The sequence below is a fragment of the Dama dama genome, chromosome 15 (assembly GCF_033118175.1).
Source record: "Dama dama isolate Ldn47 chromosome 15, ASM3311817v1, whole genome shotgun sequence".
Taxonomy (NCBI): domain Eukaryota; kingdom Metazoa; phylum Chordata; class Mammalia; order Artiodactyla; family Cervidae; genus Dama; species Dama dama.
In genome coordinates, this window is record NC_083695.1 from 32,353,995 (window position 1) to 32,376,276 (window position 22,282).

Here is a 22,282-nt window from a genome sequence, read left to right on the forward strand (position 1 = left end):
AAGAAACTGAATCCTTGTTAGCTATGGAGCTATCATATCAGCTTTTAATGCCTACCTGTAGATTAATTTTTTTATGAGAGAAAAATAAACTTTTGTTTAAGCCACTATTACAGTTTTTATTAGTAGTAACTAAGTGCAGTTAATCACTAATACAGTAATTCTTTGTTAAATGTATTGCAAATATATTTTCCTGATAAGTGGCTTTTGTAACTTTCACAAATTCTTCCACACTTAGGTCTTTAAAATCCCGTGGAATGGTTTTTTGTATATTCATACAGAAGGAACATAATTTTAATTTTTCTATGTGGATAATTAATTGTTTTCAGCACCATTTACTGACTAGTTCAGGATTTCTAAGCAAGGGCATTTTTGGCATTTTGGATATGGCTGTACAGAAATGTCCCGTATACATAGCAATATGTTTAGTATTCATCTCTGCCTATTAAATACCTGTAGCAACCTCTGGTCATTGTGATCACTAAAAATGCACATACACATTTCCAACTTCTTCCATGTGAAAGTAGTAGTTGCTCAGTTGTTTCCGACTCTCTGTGACCACATGGACTGTAGCCCTCCAGGCTCCTCTGTCCAGGGGATTCTCCAGGCAAGAATACTGAAGTGGGTAGCCATTCCCTTCTCCAGGGGAGCTTCCTGATTCTTGTTGCATCCTTTTCTTGTTGATTTGCTGTTATCTCTGTTATACATTAAATTTTAAAATATAAAAGGGTTTGTTCCTGGGTTATCTAAACTGTTCTATTCTAAAATCGTGTTACTACAACTGACTTTAATGAAACTATAGCTTTATAATAATCTATAATATAAGATAGGGAAGTCTTACTACACTGTTCATAATTGTATTGGCCAGTCTTTTTCATGTATGTTAGAATCTGATTATTAAATTGCATAGGTCAGTTTGGAGAGAACTGCTATCTTTATGATAGTGAATTCTCCTAATCATAAATTTGATATATAAATCTATCCATTTAATATCCATTTCTTTAATGTCTTTTAATACATTTTTATAATTTTATCCATAAAAGTAATGTACATTTGTTGAAAATCTATTCCTAGGTACCTTGCATGGTATATGAAAAATTGTATTTTTAATCTATTTTTGCTGGTATATAGGTGTAGAGTTCATCTCTTTTAAGGGAACCGAGTTCTAGGCTAATGTTGACTTCTAGCAGAAATTTATATTCTTTGTCACATGTTTAAAACTTCTGATATTTCATTTAGATATTTTAATAGATTTCTCATCTGTTTAACACTAGATTAGACTTTCATTGGATTAATTATTTTTACCTTTTTTACTATCATAATCACATACATAAAATTCATTCTTTTAAAGTAAACAAGTGTTTTATAGTATATTCACTGTTGTGTAAACTATCCTAATTCCAGAACATTTTCATCATTCCGAAAAGAAACCCTGTCTCCATTAGTAATTACTCTCCACTTCTCTCTTCACCTTGCCCCTGGCAACTACTAATATGCTTTCTGTCTTTATGTATTTGCTTATATTTCATATAAATGAAGCATATAATGTGTCACCTATTATATCTGGCTTATTTCATCTAGCATATATCCAGGTTTTATCCATGTTATAGCATATGCCAGTACTTCTTTTTTACTGATGAATATAATTTCATTGCATTGATATACCAATTTTGTTTATCCATCAGATGATGGACATTTGGGTTGATTCATTTTGTTGCTATTATGAATAATGCTACTATGAACATTTGTGTATGAGTTTTTCTGTCGACATGTTTTGAATATTCTTAGGTATATCCCTTAGGAGTGGAATTGCTGGGTGATATAAAAACTTTATGTTTAATATTTTGAAGAATACATTTCTCTTTGAAATTTATACCTATAATTGTGATTTTGTTCAAGTTTCCAGGTTAGTATACAAATAATGTTGATATTTTCCTTGAATTACACAAACATTTCATTACAGATTCACATGTATGTCAGAGTAGGTTATGCCTTTGAAATCCATTATTTTGTTAGTAAGGTTGTGTCTTAATTAATGAAATTCAAGTTTTGTAATCAGTTGCTATTACTGCAACTGTGTTTTCCTTTTTTTTTTTTTGCAACTGTGTTTTCTTAATAACTTCAAACAACCTCCAACTTAGAGAAAAGTTACAAGTATAGTAAAAAGAACATTTGTACCTTGATATCCATAAGGGACTGATTCCAGGACCCCCGCCCCCCGCCATGAATACCAAAATCCATGGATGCTCAAGTCTCTTATATAAAATGGCACTGTATTTGCATATTACCTACGCACATCCTTCCATACACTTTAAATCCTCTCTAGATTATTTAAAATACCTAATACAATGTAAACGGGTTTTACATTTACAAACCCATGGATCTGGAAGACCAACTGTTTTTTTCCTGAATGGTTTGAGAGTAAGTTACTGACATGATAACTTGCACCAAACATTTTAGTGTATATTTCCTTCAAACAAGGACACTCTATGTAACTAAAGGGCAAGCATCAAATTCAGGAAATTAACACTGCGACCATCTAATACTCAGATTCCATTAAAGTTTCCCTAGTTGTCCCAATAATATTTTTCATAGCAAAATCTGTTATCACATTGTCATGTCTCTTTAGTCTCCCTCAATCTGGAACAGTTCTTCAATCTATGATACCCAAGAAATGAGCTTGCTTTTCTCATTTCTTTCTATCAGGTAGCACATAATTCCCATTATTGATGTTGTTCAATTTAATCATTTAATGTGACTTTCCTTTGCATTTAAAAGTATTTTATGGGGAGGTACATTGAAATTATGTAGCTACTATCCTGTTATACAGTGGAAGTGAGAAATAGATTTAAGGGACTAGATCTGATAGACAGAGTGCCTGATGAACTATGGACGGAGGTTCATGACATTGTACAGGAGACATGGAGCAAGACCATCCCCATGGAAAAGAAATGCAAAAGAGCAAAATGGCTGTCTGAGGAGGCCTTACAAATAGCTGAGAAAAGAAGAGAAACAAAAAGCAAAGGAGAAAAGCAAAGATATACCCATTTGAATGCAGAGTTCCAGAGAATAGCCAGGAGAGATAAGAAAGCCTTCCTCAGCAGTCAATGCAAAGAAATAGAGGAAAACAACAGAATGGGGAAGACTAGAGATCTCTTCAAGAAAATTAGAGATACCAAGGGAACATTTCATGCAAAGATGGGCTCGATAAAGGACAGAAATGGTATTTACCTAACAGAAGCAGAAGATATTAAGAAGAGGTGGCAAGAATACACAGAAGAACTGTACAAAAAAGATCTTCACGACCCAGATAATCACGATGGTGTGATCACTCACCTAGAGCCAGACATCCTGGAATGTGAAGTCAAGTGGGCCTTAGGAGGCATCACTACGAACAAAGTTAGTGGAGGTGATGGAATTCCAGTTGAGCTATTTCAAATCCTGAAATATGATGCTGTGAAAGTGCTGCACTCAACATGCCAGCAAATCTGGAAAACTCAGCAGTGGCCGCAGGACTGGAAAAGGTCAGTTTTCATTCCAATTGCAAAGAAAGGCAATGCCAAAGAATGCTAAATCTACCACACAATTGCACTCATCTCACACGCTAGTAAAGTAATGCTCAAAATTCTCCAAGCCAGGCTTCAGCAATACATGAACCGTGAACTTTCAGATGTTCAAGCTGGTTTTAGAAAAGGCAGAGGAACCAGAGATCAAATTGCCAATATCCAATGGATCATTGAAAAAGCAAGAGAGTTCCAGAAAAACATCTGTTTCTGCTTTATTGACTATGCCAAAGCCTTTGACAGTGTGGATCACAATAAACTGTGGAAAATTCTCAAAGAGATGGGAATACCAGACCATCTCACCCATCTCTTGAGAAACCTGTATGCAGGTCAGGAAGCAACAGTTAGAGCTGGACATGGAACAACAGACTGGTTCCAAATAGGAAAGGGAGTACGTCAAGGCTGTATATTGTCACCCTGCTTATTTAACTTATATGCAGAGTACGTCATGAGAAACGCTGAGTTGGAAGAAGCACAAGCTGGAATCAAGATTGCCTGGAGAAATATCAATAACCTCAGATGTGCAGATGACACCACCCTTATGGCAGAAAGTGAAGAGGAACTAAAGAGCTTCTTGATAAAGGTGAAGGAGGAAAGTGGAAAAGTTGGCTTAAAGCTCAACATTCAGAAAACTAAGATCATGGCATCCGGTCCCATCACTTCATGGCAAAATAGATGGGGAAACAGTGGAAACAGTGTCAGAATTTATTTTGGGGGGCTCCAAAATCACTGCAGATGGTGATTACAGCCATGAAATTAAAAGACGCTTACTCCTTGGAAGGAAAGTTAGGACCAACCTGGATAACATATTTAAAAGCAGAGACATTACTTTGTCCAAAAAGGTCCATCTAGTCACGGCTATGGTTTTTCCAGTAGTCATGTATGGATGTGAGAGTTGGATAGTGAAGAAAGCTGAGCACTGAAGAATTGATGCTTCTGAACTGTGGTGTTGGAGGACTCTTGAGAGTCCCTTGGATTACAAGAAGATCCAACCAGTCCATCCTAAAGGAGATCAGTCCTGGGTGTTCATTGGAAGGACTGATGTTGAAGCTGAAGCTCCAATACTTTGGCCACCTCATGCAAAGAGTTGACTCATTGGAAAAGACCCTGATGCTGGGAAGGATTGGGGGCAGGAGGAGAAGGGAACGACAGAGGATGGGATGGCTGGATGGCATCACCGACTCAATGGACATGGGTTTGGGTGTCCGGGAGTTGGTGATGGACAGGGACGCCTGGCGTGCTGCTGTTCATGGGGTCACAAATAGTCGGACACGACTGAGTGACTGAACTGAACTGAACTATCCTATTCCTCCTCTAACTTTCAGTTTATGGTTTACATCAGTGTACACTCAAGGATTCCTATTTTGTTCAGTTAGTTATAATACATAGTTATCATTATTTATTTTGAAGTTCCAATTGTCCCAGATTTGACCAGTAAGAGTTCCCTTCAAGCTGGTTTCTGTGCCATTTTGACATGTTCCCATCACTCTTTGAGTATTTCCTTACTGCCTGGCACAAGGTATCCAGGCTTATTTTGTATTTTCTTTGCCCCAGCCATGGAATCAGTCACTTCTCCAACGAGCCCTAATTCCTTTTAGTGCCATGTTTAGAAACAAGATTTGGGTGCTAAGTGTGCTTACTGCTTTTTAGGTGTCACAGATTCCTAAACCCTCCCAGTGGACAGAACTAGGGAATAGAAGTATTCTTCCTATTCCACTGTGAAATGACCCATTTCATTCTAGTTTTTTCCTTTTGCAAATTTGTAACTTCTTTCTCTGTTAGAACATGGTTCCCCTTATAATTAATATGCTTACTTATTTGATTAACCCCCCTAAACATAACCAGTTTCCCACTAACTCACTGCCTCCTAACCTCTGCAGACGCCCTCCTCACTCCACATGTGTTTCAGCACCCTGTGCTGGGTCCCTGCCCCTTGTACCCTCCCACCCGCTGAATGATCTCCTCATCCTGCTCAGTCAGACACCCAGTGGTGTCCTCGCTTCCACAGAGCCACCCTCCTCACACTGGACTGTCACCCTGTGTGGGGCTGCCTGCTCCCTGTATGGTAACTTCCCTCTCTTAAATGTGCTTCTGACATTATAAGCTGACTGCTCTTCCACATGGACATCCTCCTCCTCTCACTTGTGCTCCATCACTCTGCAACAAACTACTTCCCATGCAAACACCCACTGTGACAGATTACATTTTCAAAAGCCATGCTAATATATATCCCATCTAACGTGCTCTTCTTACAAGATACTAATACTCCTCCATTGAGAGATAGACTCTGTGTTTTTTCCACTTGATCCTGGAATCGACTGTTTAACTGCCTCAACCTGCAGAATGCAGTGAAAGTGATGCTGCATGATTTTTTAGGTTAGAAAGCAAAACACAGCTTCTATCTGGCTCTTTTTCTCTCTCTCTCTGTATGCTTAATCTTGAAATTCAGCCACTGTATTTTGAGAATATTTAAACTACATGGAAAAGCCCAGGTAGTGAGAAACTGAAGCCCCAGCTGAAAGCCAGTATCAACTGCTAGACATTTGAGTGAATAAGCACTCAGATACTTTCAGCTCCAAGCCTTTGAGCTTTTCAGCTGGTATCTCACCTTCGAAGAAGAGACAAGCCATTCCTGCTGTGAGCTATGTAAATTCCAAACACACAGAAACCTGGAGAGATAATACATGATTATTGCTATTTTGAGTCATTTAGTCCTAGAGTAATTTGGTACACTGCCAAAGTAATTAGAATACCCTTCTCACACTGCTTAGGGTCAGAAAAACTGCTTAGATGTTCTCTTTATCTCTTTTAGGCTCCTACCATACAAGAGGCCATCTTCCTACACAGATGCCCTTCTTACTGTGCTTGGGTTTCAGTGGCTTATACCAGGCTGCCTTCCCAGGTTGATGCTTTCCTTATTCTGTTCTGGCTTTGAAACTCCATGCTGACTGTTTCTTGAGGCATTGGTTAACAGGCAGCATATACCTATAATCCCTGAGAGAAAAGAAACTCATAAGGTAGGCCCCTATTTACCCTGGCTCCCTGCCTGGGAATAATTTTCTGACTGTGAAGTTGTAAGACAGAGTCCAAACAAAGCATAGTGGTCCCATTTTGATGAGTAACAGAGATCAGAATTCTGGGCAGATGAAGCAGTTAGAATCTTTAGGACATGAGGCAATAAAGAACACCAGAAGATAAATAAGTGGGTAAATACAAAAGTCTATATTATTTGGTGATTTCTCTAAGGGATGACTAGCTGAATAAAGCAAAAAAGTGCAAGATGGAGTTTATAGAAGTAAAAGATGAGACAAATACAACTCAAAGGATGGGTGAATATAAACAGAAGTGTAGCATTATAAAGTTATTATATTTGTGTCAGGTATCAAGAGAGAGAAGTGGAAAGTATATGAAGAGGGAGGTATGAAGTGGTAAAATGTTGACTGACTAGACCTTGATAGGTTAAGTATGCACATTATTAGCCCTAGAGTAAACATTAAAATTTTTTAAGAATAAGCTAAGATGCCAATGGGAAAAATAAAATGGAATAGTAACAAACTTTTGATTAACCTAGAAAAAGACAGGAAAGGAAAAGAATAAGGACCCACCTCCCAAAACAGGACAAACGGAAAAGTAATAGCAAGATGGTAGATTTCAATCCAACCATATCAGCAATTAAAACAAATGTAAAAAGAATGGGTAAAAAATGGATAAAATGCAGAATGGATTAAAAAAAGAAAGACTCAACTGCTAAGTCACTTAATCATGTCCAGCTCTTTGCAACCCTGTGGATTGTAGCCTGCCAGGTTTCTCTGTCCATGTGATTCTCTAGGCAAGAATACTGGAGTGTGTTGCCATGCCCTCCTCCAGGAGATCTTCCTGACCCAGGAATCAAACTTGCATCTCTTATGTCTCCTGTGTTGGCAGGCAGGTTCTTTACCATAGTGCCACCTGGGAAGCCCATATACTATATGGAAGAGATTAACTCTAAATATAAAGACACAAATAGGTTAAAATTAAAAGGACAGAGAAAGTTATACACAGAATAAGCTGACAAGGTTGTATTAATATGAGACAACATAAACCTAAAGACACATAGTTGATCACTGGGAAAGAAGAATATTTTTTAGTGATAAAAAGGCAGTTTGGGGACCTCCCTGGAGGGTCTGGTGGTTAAGACTCCATGCTTCCACTGCAGGGAGCACAAACTAAGACTCTAAATACTATTTGGCCAAAAACAAACAAACAAACACAAATCTGTTTAAAACAAAATGTAGTAACACTTAGGGCAGTTTGCCTTAGCTGAAGCTGTCATGCTGAATACCACAGACTGTGTTGCTTAAACAACAGATACTTATTTTCTCACAGTTCTGGAGGCTAGAAATCCAAACTCAAGATGCCATCAGGGCTGATTTCTGATGAGAGGCTACTCTTGCTGGCTTACTGTATCCTCTATAACTTTCTCCTGGGCACGAGCATAGGTAGAGAGATCTCTGGTTCTCTTCCTCTTCTTATAAGACACTAGTTCTATCAGATTAGGGCTCCATCCTTGGGACCTCATTTTACCTTAATTTCCACCTTAAAGGCATTCACTCGAAATAGCATCACGTTACAGATGAGGGCTTCAACATATGAATTTGAGAGGACACAGTTCAGTCCATAACGCAGTATACCAGGAAGATATAACAATTCTAAATAAATAAACATCTAATAGAGTCTCAAAATGTATGAAGAAAAACTGATAAAATTAAAGAGAAGACTAGGTGTAACCAAAATTGTTAGAGATTTTAGTTAGTAATAAAACAATTAGAAAATCAGAAATAAATAAATAAAAGATCTGATCGTATACCCAACAAATGCAGAGTACATATCCTTCTCAAGAGCATATGGAATGCTCACAAGGACAGACTGTATGTATGATGGATCATAAAATATCTCAATATTGTTCAAAAGATTAAATTATACAGCATATGCTCTCTGATTACAACAGATTTAATAGACATCAATAACAATAAAATACCTGTAACAGTTCCCAAATATTTGGAAATTAAACAACACTGCTCTAAATATTAAATTTCAAGGAAAATTAGAGAATATTCTGCAACTACATGATAATAAAACCACAAAACATCCAAATTTATGGAAGCAGCTAAAGCAGTCCTTATAAAGGCATCTATAGCTTTAAATACTTATTTAAGAAAAGAAGAAGGCTTTAAAATGAATCACCTAAGTTTCTACCTTAAGATGCTAGGAAAGAAGAGTAAATTAAACCCAAAGTAGAATGAAAGAAATAATTAAAAGCAAAATCAATGAAATAGAAAATAGGTAAATAAAAGAGAAAATGAACAAGTTCAAGAGTTTTACCCTTTGAAAAGATTAATAATAAGCCCTCTAGTGGTATTAGTCAAGGAAAAGCAAGAAAATACAAATTATAAATATCGGGAATGAAAAAGGAGATGTCACTACAAATTCTACAGACATTAAATAAAAGACTATTAACATAATAATATAAACAATTTTATGCCAATAAATTCTGTAACTTAGAAGAAATGGACAAAGTCCTTAAAAATTTGAACAGCTGTAAAACTCTTAAACTGAATCCATCTATTCTCACGGAGAAAGCTCCAGGCTCAGATGGAAGAACATACATTTGTGGAAGAAATAACAGTCACACAAACACTTTATAGATCAGTGTACTACTGATGTCAAAACCTGACAAAGGCAATATGAGAAAATTCTGAGGTGGGACTTGTAAATAGTATGACAGAGTGAGTATCCCTAAAAGCAACAACAAACTGGATGTAATGGTCAAAAGCAACCATTTCCGGATTCTGAAAATTAACTAAGGTACACAGAAAATGGAGAAGCAGTTATTCACCAAAATCAATAAAACTTTGAGTTAGGAACACCAAAGTCTGCAACTTAAAAGGGTGCCGTGCTCAGTTACTCAGTCGTGTCCGACCTCGTGTGACCCCCGTGGGCTGCAGCTGGCCAGGCTCCTCTGTCCCTGGAATTCTCCAGGCAAGAATACTGGAGTGGGTTGCCATGCCCTCCTCCAGGGGATCGTCCCGACTCAGGGATCGAACCCAAGTTTCCCGCATTGCAGGCGGATTCTTTACCAGCTGAGCCGCCAGGGAAGCCCAAGAGTAAGGAGTGGGGAGCCCATCCCTTCTCCAGGGGGTCTTCCCTACCCAGGGAGCAAATGGGGGTCTCTCCTGCATTGCAGGCGGATTCTTTACCTGCTGTACTAGCAAGGAAGCCCCTGGAAACTAGCAGTTTCACTACCAGAGAGGTCTCAGTAGATTTGGAATGGAACTTGGATGGGCTTTATATCCAATAGCATTTTTAACAACAGTAGCACACTCAGTGGCATATGGAGAAGGAAAAACAGTGGCTCAGATAGTCTGAAGTTTCAATACTAACTGGGGCAAATAATGGATTGGCAGACTATCCAGAAATGTATCAAGCAGGTCTGGGAAATAAGTCATAGGAGGCCCTAATAAAGTCCACATATCCATCAGGAAAGAACAGAGAGGCCCAACTGTGCACATCCCTGGTTGATATGAGTTCGCACACAAATACAGGGGAGTTGCGAGATGGCACAGAAATTAAGAGCCATAAAACTGCTTGAATTTGAACACAGAGTAAACTTTAAGACAGAAAATACCATGAGAAAAAAGGACATTTCCATAATGATAAAAAGGCCAATTCTTTAGGAAAATAAAATAGTTATAAATGTATATACACCTAACAATGAAGCCTTAAGGTATATGAAGCAAAATTACAGAATTTAAAAGAGAAGAAACAAAAAGTTGTAGCTGGAGACTTCAGTACTCCACTCTTAATATTTCATATAACAACTAAACAAAATCAGGAAGGATATTGAAGACTTGAACAATACTATTAACCACCTGTCCTAACTGAGTCTACCCAATGACAAGAGAAAATATAATCTTCACATAAAAAACAAGTCTCATAAATCTAAAAGGATTGAAATTATACTGGGTATGTTCAACCATGCTGGAATTAAGTTAGAAATGAACAATGATATAAATTAGGTATCCCCAAGTATTTGACAATTAAAATGGTCCTCTTCTAAACAACTGATTAGTTAAATAACAATCTACAGGGAAGTCAGAAAATATCTTGAATGGAAGGGAAAAACAATATCAAAATTTATAAGATATAGCTAAAGTGGTGCTTAGAGGGAAATGTACAGCTTTAAATACCTATGTAAAAAGAAAATCAAGCTTACAGATATGGAACAGATTTGTGATGACAGAGGTGGGATTGGGCGTGGGTGAAATGGATGAAGAATATTAAAAGGTACAAACTTCCAGTTATAAAATGTCATGAGGATGTAATGTACAGCATGGTGACTATAGTTAAAATACTCTTATTAGGCAGTTGAGAGTTGCTAAGAGAAAAGATCTTAATTGTCATTGCAAGGAAGAAAATTCTGTAACAAAGTATGGTGACTCACTGTGGAGATTGATTTGCTTTATATACAAATATTGAATTATGTTATACACACCAGAAACTAATATAATGTTGTATGTCAGTTATACCTCCATAGAAGAAAAATGCCTATAGAAGAAAAGGAGCATATTTGATCAATAACATAAGCTTCCACCTTAAGAAACTAAAAAAGAAGAGCAAATGAAATCCAATGCAAGCAGAAGGAAGGAAATAATACAGGTGAGAGTAGAAATTAATGAAATAGAAAACAGGAAAACAATAGAGAAACTCAGTAAAGTTCTTTGAAAAGAATCAACAAAATTGACAAGTCTTCAGTTTGATCAAGAAAAAATAAGACATAAATTAATAAGATTAGAAATGAAGACAAAGACATAACTACTGACCTTATGGAAAGTAAAAGGACTAAGGAAATATAATAAGCAACTTCATGTCAAGAATTTAGGTAACTTAGATATAACGGACAAATTTCTAGACTAAAATCAAAGATTTTAATAAATAATAAAAGTTACTAGAAAAAAAAAAGTTACTAGAAAAGAGGGACTACATATAATTGAATAAAACTCAGACTTAAAAATAGGTTGCTCACAATTAACAATGTCAGATGATAATGATCCTGTATCTTTAAAGTGCTAAGGAAAAAAGGAGTGATGCCTCTCCATCATATATATGATAAATAATAAAATTATTACATATACATATGATATACTGTCATTCGGTGTGCGTGTGTGTAGAGAGGCAAAATAAAGACATTTTAAATATCTATAGAGTAAGAGTTTCCCATTCATATATACTCAACTAAAAGAATGATTAAAGGACAGACTGAAGCAAAAGGGAAATAAAGCCAGGAGAAAGGAATGGGATACAAGAAGCAACAGAGAGCAAAATAACTGTCAAGCTTTACTGGTAAAGTAGTTACTAAAACAAATAACAATAACATTTTATGTATTAAAAACAACACTAATACTAAAATTCAATATAAGATGCTGAGAGGGAAGTTAAAGAATATCAAAGATAAAAATAACACAGAAGATGCTTACAGGGAAGTTGAAGCATATCAAAGTCCTTTTTAAAAATTTTTTTGTTTTACATAATTGGAATGTCATTTATCAAAGTGGCAAAAGATGTCTCAAACCCCTACATCCCTTTCTGTTCCTTTCAGTAATCTTGTAAGCTGAAGGAAGGAAGGTTTAGACTAGAAAGTAACCTTCAAACTTTCTAAACTGCAATCCACACTAAGACATGTAATTGATATTGCAACCCAGCGTGTGTACATAAGATAAAACACAGGGATTTCCCTGGTGGTGGTCCAGTGGTTAAAACTCTGAGCTCCCACTATAGGGGGCCTAGGTTCGATCCATGGTCAGGGAACTAGATTTCACATGCCACAACTAAAGATCCTGCATGCTGCAACAAAGATTAAAGTACCTCTGTGCAGCAACTAAGAACTGGTGCAGCCAAATAAATGAATATATATAATATATATATATTTGTGTTGAGTCTTTAAAGTTAAACCTTAAATCTATCTGTGTGCTCAGTCACTCAGTCATGTCTGACTCTTTTTGGCCCCATGGACTGTAGCTCACCAGGCTCCTCTGTCCATGGAATTTTCTAGGTAAGAAAACTGGAGTGGGTTGCCACTTCCTTTTTTTTTTTTGGATGGACCCTGACTTTCACTGTTAAGAGTTAAAATACATATTTCTTATCTTATACTTTTAAAAGAAGGTGTTAACTTTTCTTCCACCAGAGCGTAAAAGAGCACCTAAAAAAGATGAAGTAGCGAGTAGGCAGAGAATCAGATAACATGATCAGATTCATATTTTATACCCATCCCTTTGGCTGCTGCAAAAGGATAGATTATAGGGTAAAGATCTAACCTGAATTGTGAGGTGAAAACTGTAAACTACAAAATAATATATTTTTAGGATTGACTGTCTACCTTAAGCTCTAAAAAAATACTGGAACCAAGCAACTGTAATAAAATTAACAATCATTGTCTTTGAGTGGTAGAATTAATGGTAATTTTTATTTTTCTTTATTCATTTCTGGATTATATGATAAGAAAATGTTGCTTAGAAACATTGCTATTTCTACAAATTCTCTTTAAATAGGAATGGGAGGCCATCTGAATATTCTAAGATTCAAGAACTGACTAACTTAACTTTTCTTTCACACAAATGGACTAAATATTGAAAATGAAACAAAATCCGATTGCTTTCAACCTTTATGATTATGATTCTTAACAGAGATTGAAGCGCACCTAAATATTTTGGGGTGATAATTTCTTTTAGGAACTTGATCAAAATGCCACTGAAAAAGTCCAGGCAATGTTCACAGCCATTGACGAGCTCTTGTATGAGCAGAAGTTGAGTGTACATACTAAAAGTCTACAAGAAGAGTGCCAACAGTGGACACGTAGCTTTCCTCATCTCAGGTATTGGAATCCCTGTATATTTATGGCTAATACTAAAATTTGAAAAGCAGATTTCCAAGAAAGCTTGTATTCTGAAATCTTTATGGGCATGGATTTGTATCATTAAGGTGATATGGCGTAAGCCTCAGATGATAGAAAACTCATGTTGATGGAAGTTTCTCAGAGTTTTCATAACTAGTCCTAATCAAGTAAAACAGTTTCTATACCAGTAGCTGTGATCTGTATCTGTCCAAAAGAGACCTTCTTTTGAACAAAAGCATCGGAAAATGTATTTGATCACACTACTGTCTATGAGTAAATTCTTATGCACGTATACTTGAAAGCAGACATAGGCTATTAGGAAGCTTTCCTTAGAAACCACACTACTACACATACTTACAATTTATAAAGCTTCATGTTCTTAAGAATACAATTCAGTTTTTACTAATTTGGCCTGGCTTTCACCCATTTTAGCAAATTTAATGAAGATTGTTATGGATGGTGGAGGGTACATTAAAATGTTTGCCCAGTTTCCTTGGATTCTTTTTCAGTGGGGTGGAAAAGCTTTATCCATTCTGTCTCCATTGTATAGGAGAGAGAGATACCTTCAAAAAGGCTCTGGATTCACATTTCTCTCAAGAATCATTCTAAATCAGTAAGGGACTAAATATGTACTAGATTTCTCTGTAGAGTCATCACATTTTGTTCCAAAAATACCTATATTTTGTATGTATGCTGGATGAAGGTGCTTGACCATCTCTTTATGTTCTTCACTTTGAAGGATTCTGGGTCGGCAGATAATCACTCCAAGTGAAGGTTATGGACTGTACCCTAGATCCCCTTCTGCTGTTTCAGCTTCACATGAGGCAACACTGTCTCAAGAAAGAGATTCTACTATGTAAGTATTTATGTACTCTAATATGCAAGTATTTTATTCTGCCACTTATACTAAAGGATTAAAATACTTATTTATTGGTATTTAGTAAAGCACAGCAAATTCTGTAAGACAGATTATAGTCTTTATGCATTCTAGAATTTTTTTACTTACGTTTTAGTTTAAAAAAAAAGATATTCTCTAGAATTTTAAGAGTTACTCATATCCATAGTTACTTATATCTATGTCTATCTATAAATACAAGCACTTTCTTCTTGGAATAAATGTGTTGATAGAGTGGTTTAAAGAAATTCAGGGATCTAAGAAATAGAATTTAAAATTTTTTTGAAAAAAACTTTGAAAAAGTGGTCTTCTTAAACATGTAATACTAATTATTATGGAAGTTAAACTGATATTATTAAAATGGGTAATTAGTCATGAGCTAAAATGGCTAATTCTTTGAATACCTCAGACTCTTTTAACAGTAGCACAATAAACCCAGATAGGATTACTTTAAAAACCTATGCTTACCCTTAATTCTGTGGTAAAATGTCATGGATTTAATTCATTTTAAAATTATTCCCTGGAGAAGGCAATGGCAACCCACTCCAGTATTCTTGCCTGGAAAATCCCATGGGCAGAGGAGCCTGGTGGGCTGCAGTCCATGGGGTCGAGAAGAGTCGGACACGACTGAGCGACTTCACTTTCACTTTTCACTTTCATGCATTGGAGAAGGAAATGGCAGCCCACTTCAGTGTTTTTGCCTGGAGAATCCCAGGGATGGCGGAGCCTGGTGGGCTGCCGTCTAAGGGGTCGCACAGAGTTAGACACGACTGAAACGACTTAGGAGCAGCAGCAGCAGCAGTAGCAGTGAAAACCTGAAGTCCTAACCATAAGACCACCAGGGAAGTCCCCTCCTTCCCTTTTCTCTTCTATTTGTTTCCCTTGATAGCCCTCCTTTCCCTCCCCACCACTCCTGTTTTTCTTTACCTTTACTATTCTGTCTCTTCCTTTCTTTTATTCTTCTCTTTCATAATATATTTTCTTTCCCAGCACACTTATTTTAGAAAATCAGGATCTACAATAGGGCAGAGAAAAATGTAATAAAAAATCGTAGTGGCCAGTCTTTTTTGGAAGGGCATGTGCCTGTCTGCTGGTGTTGATAGTTTGGATCCCACCCTCCCTGTAGGTGTTGAGGAGGTGGGAAGAGGTGGCCCAGCCTCCTGCTAGACTGAGACATGACCAGCATGAGGAGAGGGAAGTTCAGAGTTCTTCTTTGTCCAACATTCCCAAGATCAAAATGGACTGTTATTTATCTTTGCCTGTCTGGCTTATACAGCTCTGTCCGAAAAATAATAATAAGGCATGTTTTGGGAGCTGGTCCCGTAGCTCAGTTGTTAAAGGATCTGCCTGGAATGCAAGTGACCCGGGTTTGAGTCCTAGGTTGGGAAGATCCCCTGGAGAAGGAACTGGTAACACACTCCAGTATTCTTGCCTGGAGAATCCCATGGACAGAGGAGTCTGGCAGGCTGCTGTCCATGGGGTTGCAAGAGTCGGACACAACTTAGTGACTAAACTACAAACCATCACATCCCATGTTATATTTCAGTAAATTGTCCTGACACTGTTTCTCTATTAAGATTCCTTACATATTCCCTCAAGGCTCTCACATTGTACAGACACTATTGAGTATTACTGGAAAACATGCTTCCTAAGAGAAAACTGGAGTGAATTAATGGCTTTCACATGAAATTCTTTTTGTTTTAAGTGTAATTTTATTTTTGAAATTACATGAGTAAATATACTATAGAATAAACCCCCTTCCCCAAGGTTCTATTCTTCCTTCATGTAAAGCACCACTGTTAATAATTTTGATGTGTTAAATGTATTTTCAGTAATGTTTTAAACTTAGTTTTTCCTGCTTATAATTGTAGAAAATTTTGAGATTATAAAAAGAAAAACCACTCACCACTCAAAAGCAATTTGACAAAAATTTTGCCTTGTTTTGTATTGATATTTTAATATAATTAAAATTATATTTATATAATTTTTTTCTTTTTTTTATATTTATATAATTTTGATCACTTCCTCTCATTAAACCACCTTATATATTTAAAAAAAAAATTATTCCTTTACTATTTCCTAAGACTGTAATTTTATTTATACTGATACCGGTTAAGAGTTGTAGTGATGCTTGCTTTTGATGCCTTTTAAGGCTTGTAGTAATTTCATCAGACCACAAAGTAAAACATTATTGTCTTAGGTCAGTTAAGGTTATGGGATCTGGGTTATCAACTAACTGATTTTTGGTCAGAGAGTGGGATTTGTTTACTTTTTTCAGAGTGATTTAAACTCAAGGTTCTGATCACCAGGCTGACATTTCTTTCTAAATTTAAGCCTCATATATTACATCAATAAGCCTTTTAAAATTTACTCCTTTTATATAAGTTTCAGATACAGACTAATTTGTCTCCCACAGAAAGGATGTATTCTTTAATTCTCACAGACCAAAATTAGATAACTAAGGTCCTGCGATTAAGATATATTTACCTGACTTATTAAACTTTATATATACCTTATATTTTTTAACTGTAAACAGCATTTCCTTTTAGAGATTTCAAAGAAATAAGGAACAAGTCTGAGCAGTTAACTCCTTCTCTAGGACATTTGGCTAAATCATGATTCTGCAACACACTGCAGACGTCTTTTCTGTCCATTTTACTTGCTACCACCATTGCTGCTTGGTCCTTCTTATTTTTGGTTCTGGATTATTTGACTTACAGCGTTCAATAATTACTTTTCTTTACTATACAGATGAAATAAATACCTATCTGTACTTTATACAGACATATAGTTAAATGAAGCAAGTTATTCAGCTATATTAGGGTATCACTACTTAAAGAAAATAACAAATTAAATATAACCCATATTTACTTTCATATCACTACCAGTTTGTCCATAGTTGATATTTTTTTCTCTTGAGTACCATTAAGGAACTCATTGTACTGCAAAATATTTATATATTTTAATTAACCATAATTATTATTATTATTACTTTTTAATTAACCATAATTATTATTGATGCTCAAATTGTTACAACTTGGCCGTGTCAAGCTGGTTCATTTTTGTCCTTTTTGTCCAGGCCTATCCTGGAAAAATATTTTTTCTCCTTTAAGACATGGAATCAGCTGAGTCAAGGAAACGCTTAACTTCTTTGAGAGACTACTAGTATTTGAGAACAAAATTTGGATAGTTGAGGATATGTAAGTTGGTGGTGATGCTGCAATTTTGCCACTTTTTAAAATAAGTGATGTGAAAAAATGTCAGAAATACAACTTTGGTATTTTTTAGTTTAACAAATTAGTTTTCAAAAAAATATGAGGTTTATCAGCTACTAAGATTTTCTACAAAAATAACATTTCAAATTATACCCATTCCTGCCCCTCCACATTACATCAGATTTTCCTCTTAAAGTTCATGGTTAATCCTTTCTGTCCTTCACTTAAAAATCTTCAGTAGCTTCCCAATGAATTTATGATAAATTTAAAATTATATCATAAGCTGGCCCCAATCTACATCTCTGTCTTTATCTTCTGTCACTCTCTCGTTCATTAATCCTTCCACATTGGATTTTTTTCACATCTCAAATGTACTAAATAAGATATTTGGTTCAGCTTCCATTCTTGAGTTCTTGGGCCAGAGGAAATTGGTATAAAAACAACACGAAAATACAGTCACTTTCTCTTTGTATCTCTAACACCTAAAACAATGCCTAGAATATAGTTAGAATCAAAATTTTTTTAAACTAAATATCATATTTATTTGACAACAAACTCCATGAAAATGAACTTATATTATGGCTGCAAAACAGTGTTATCAATCAAAACAAATATCATTGTATAGATCAAAATGGAATATTGATTTATAACAATAGAAATAACAATAGAAAATGGTGGTAGCATAAGGAGAAAACACAGGCCAGAAAAGGATCCTGAACAGATGAGTTTGAGAATATTGCCATTTGAAAAAAAAACATCGACAGAGGAATGGATAAAGATGTGGTCCATATATACAGTGGTGGAGAAGGAAATGGCAATCCACTCCAGTATTCTTGCCTAGAGAATCCCGTGGACAGAGGAACCTGGTGGGCTGCTGTCCATGGGGTCACACAGAGTCGGGCATAACTGAAGCAACTTAGCAAGCATGCATGCATTGGAGAAGGAAATGGCAACCCACTCCAGTGTTCTTGCCTGGAGAATCCCAGGGACAGAGGAGCCTGGTTGGCTGCCATCTGTGGGGTTGCACAGAGTCGGACACGACTGTAGCAACTTAGCAGCAGCAGCATATACAGTGGAATATTACTCAGCCATTAAAAATAATGAAATAATGCCATTTGCAGCAGCATGGATGGACCTAAAGATTCATACTGAGTGAAATAAGACAGAGAAGGAGAAATACCATATGATGTTCCTTATATGTAGAATCTAAAAAGAAATGATACAAATGAACTTAATTACAAAACAGAAAGAGACTCACAGACTTAGAGAGCAAACTTATGGTTGCCGGGTCCAGGATGGGTTAGGATGGGAGGAAGGGATAGTTAAGGAGTTTGGCATGGACATGTACACACTGCTATATTTAAAATGGATAACCAACAAAGACCTACTGTATAGCACAAAATAAATAAATATAATTTTTTTTAATGAAAAAAAACTTTGTAGTCTTCTGCTGCAAGTTAGTTTAAGGGGCTTATCTACCCTTAAATACATACTACAACAAAAATTAACTATAATATCTAATAAGTTGCCAAAGTGTATGACTGTATGCAGAATTATAACCCTTAAAAAATCATTAGAAGGATAACTAGAAAATAAACCTTTGTGTATATGACTAAATAATTTTCAACAAGGGTGCCAAGATTACACAGTGGAGAAAGGACAATCCCCCCAACAAATGGTGCTGGGAAAACAATGCAAAAGAATGAAGTGGGACTCTGATCTTACACGATATACAGAACTTAACTCAAAATGGACTTCAAAGACCTAAATGTAAGACCTAAAACTATTAAAACTCCTAGAATAAAACACGGGGGAAAAGCTTCAGGATATTGGATTTGGCAATGATTTATTGGATAGAACATCAAAATCTAAAAACAAAAGCAAAAATAGACAAATGGGACTACATCAAACTCAAAAATTTCCGTGTACCCAAAGGAAAAAATCATTAGAGTGAAAAGGCAACCTGTGGAATGGGAGAGAATATTCCCAAGTCACATATCTGATAAGGGGTTAATATCTAGAACACATGAGGAACTTCTACAATCCAACAACAACAAAAAGAACCCAATTTAAAAATAGAAAAAGGACAAGAGAATAGACAATTCTCAAAGAAGATAAACCCATGACCAACAAGTAAAAGATGCTTAACATCACTAATCATAAGAGGAATGCAAATCAAAACCACAATGAAATAACCACCTCATACCCATTCCAGCTGAGCTATTTCAAATCTGAAATGATGATGCTATGAGGGGCTCCCTGGTGGTCCAGTGGTTAGGAATCCATCTTGCATTGCAGTGGACACTGGTTCAGTCCCATATCTGGGAAGATCCCACATGCCACAGGGCAACTAGGCCCGTGTGCCACAACTACTGAGCCCATGTGAGCAATGACTGAAGACCATGCACCTTAGAATCTGTGCTCCACAACAAGAGAAGCCACCATTACGAGAAGCCTACAAATCGCAACTAGAGAGTAGCCGCAACTAGAGCAAGCCCACACACAGCAGTGAAGACCCAGCACAGCCAAAATAAATAAATAAATATTATTTTTTTTAAAAAAGATGATGCTGTGTAAGTGCTGCACTCAATATGCCAGCAAATTTGGTGAAAACTTGGCCATAGGACTGGAAAAGGTCAGTTTTCATTCCAATCCCAAAGAAAGGCAAAGCCAAAGAATGTTCAAACTACAGCACAACTGCAGTCACCTCACATGCTAGTAACGTAATGCTCAAGATTCTCCAAGCCAGGCTTCAGCAGTACGTGAACTGAGAACTTCCAGATGTTCAAGAAGAATTTAGAAAAGGCAGAGGAACCAGAGATCAAATTACCAACGTTCATTGGATCATACAAAAAGCAAGAGAATGCCAAGAAAACATCTACTTCTATTTAATTGACTACACTAAAGCCTTTGATTGTGTAGATCACAATAAACTGTGGGAAATTCTTAAAGAGATGGGAATACCAAGACCACATTACCTGCCTCCTGAGAAATCTGTATGTAGGTCAAAAAGCAACAGTTAGGACAGAACATGGAACAACAGACTGGCTCCAAATTGGGAAAGGAGTACATCAAGGCTATATATTGTCACCCTGCTTATTTAACTTCTATGCAGTGTACATCATGCGAAATGCTGGGCTGGATGACCCACGAGCTGGAATCAAGATTGCTGGGAGAAATATCAATAACCTCAGATATGCAGATGACACCACCCTCATGGCAGAACATGAAGAGGAACTAAAGAGCCTCTTGATGAAAGTGAAAGAAGAGAGTGAAAAAGCTGCCTTAAAACTCAACATTTAGAAAACTAAGATCATGGCATCCAGTCCCATCACTTCATGGCAAATGAATGGGGAAACAATGGAAACAATGAGAGACTTTATTTTCTTGGGCTCCAAAATCACTGCAGATGGTAACTGCAGCCATGAAATTAAAAGAAGCTTACTCCTTGGAAGAAAGGCTATGACAAACCTTGACAGCATACTAAAAAGCAGAGACATTACTTTAACAACAAAGGTCCATATAGTCAAAGCTATGATTTTTCCAGTAGTCATGTATGGATGTGAATGTTGGACCATAAAGAAACCTGAGTGCCAAAGAATTGATGCTTTTGAACTATGGTGTTGGAGAAGACTCTTGAGAGTCTCTTGGACAGCAAAGAGATCAAACTAGTCATTCCTAAAGAAAATCAGTCCTGAATATTCATTGAAAGGATTGATGCTGAAGCTGAAGCCCCGATACTTTGGCCACCTGATGCAAAGAACTGACTCATTGGAAAAGACCCTGATGCTGGGAAAGATTGAAGGCAGGAAGGGGACAACAGAGGATGAGATGTTGAATGGCATCACCAACTTGTTAGACATGAATTTGAGCAAGCTCTGGGAGTTGTTGATGGACAGGGAAGACTGGTGTGCTGCAGTTCATGGGATCACAAAGAGTCAGACATGACTGAGTGACTGACTGAACTGAACCCATTGTTTAACTGTATGGGGGTCCTGGGAAATGTAGTCTAGTTTTGTGGTCTGAGAAAAAGTTTAATCAACATGTAACAGTCTCTTTGGGTGTCCCTGGTGGCTCAGCAATAAAGAGTCTACCTGCAATGCAGCAGATGCTGGTTTGATCTCTGGGTCAGGAAGATCTTCTGAAGAAGGAAATGGCAACCCACTCCGGTATTCTTCCCTGGAAAATCTCATGGACAGAGGAGCCAGACGGCTACAATCCATGGGGTCGCAAGAGTCCGACAACTTAGTGACTAAACCACCACCACCACCACCCATCATCAGGATGGCCACTATCTAGAGAACGGAAGGCAACAACTTTTGGCAAAAATGTAGACAAAAAATTGGAACCTTTGTGAACTGTTGGGGGGAATGGAGTATACAGTATAGCCACTAAGGAGAACAGTATGGACTGTGTTAGGCGCTCGGTCGTGCCTGACTCTTTGCGACCCCACGGACTGTAGCCCGCCAGGCTCCTCTGTCCATGGAATTCTCCAGGCAAGAATACTGGAGTGGATTGCCATTCCCTCCTTCCAAGGAACTTCCCAACCCAGCGATTGAACCCTGGTTTCCAGCCTCGCAAGCAGATTCTTTACCATTTGAGCTACAGGGAAGTCTCCTTGTTGTCTCTTGGAAAACAGTATGGAGGCTTCTTAAAACACTAAAAATAGAATTACTATATGAAC

At 36.9% G+C, this 22,282-nt stretch overlaps 1 protein-coding gene across 3 annotated transcripts in view; it reads left to right on the plus strand.

Annotated features, from left to right (window-relative positions):
• The window catches only part of FAM149B1 (family with sequence similarity 149 member B1), a 54,026-nt gene that overhangs the window by 7,956 nt on the left and 23,788 nt on the right, over positions 1–22,282 (plus strand). For all 3 annotated transcript variants that reach the window (XM_061161788.1, XM_061161789.1, XM_061161790.1), the window contains exons 4-5: positions 13,325–13,467; positions 14,228–14,344. In XM_061161788.1, coding sequence (XP_061017771.1) covers positions 13,325–13,467; positions 14,228–14,344 — 260 coding nt within the window. The remainder of the gene's footprint in view (positions 1–13,324; positions 13,468–14,227; positions 14,345–22,282) is intronic.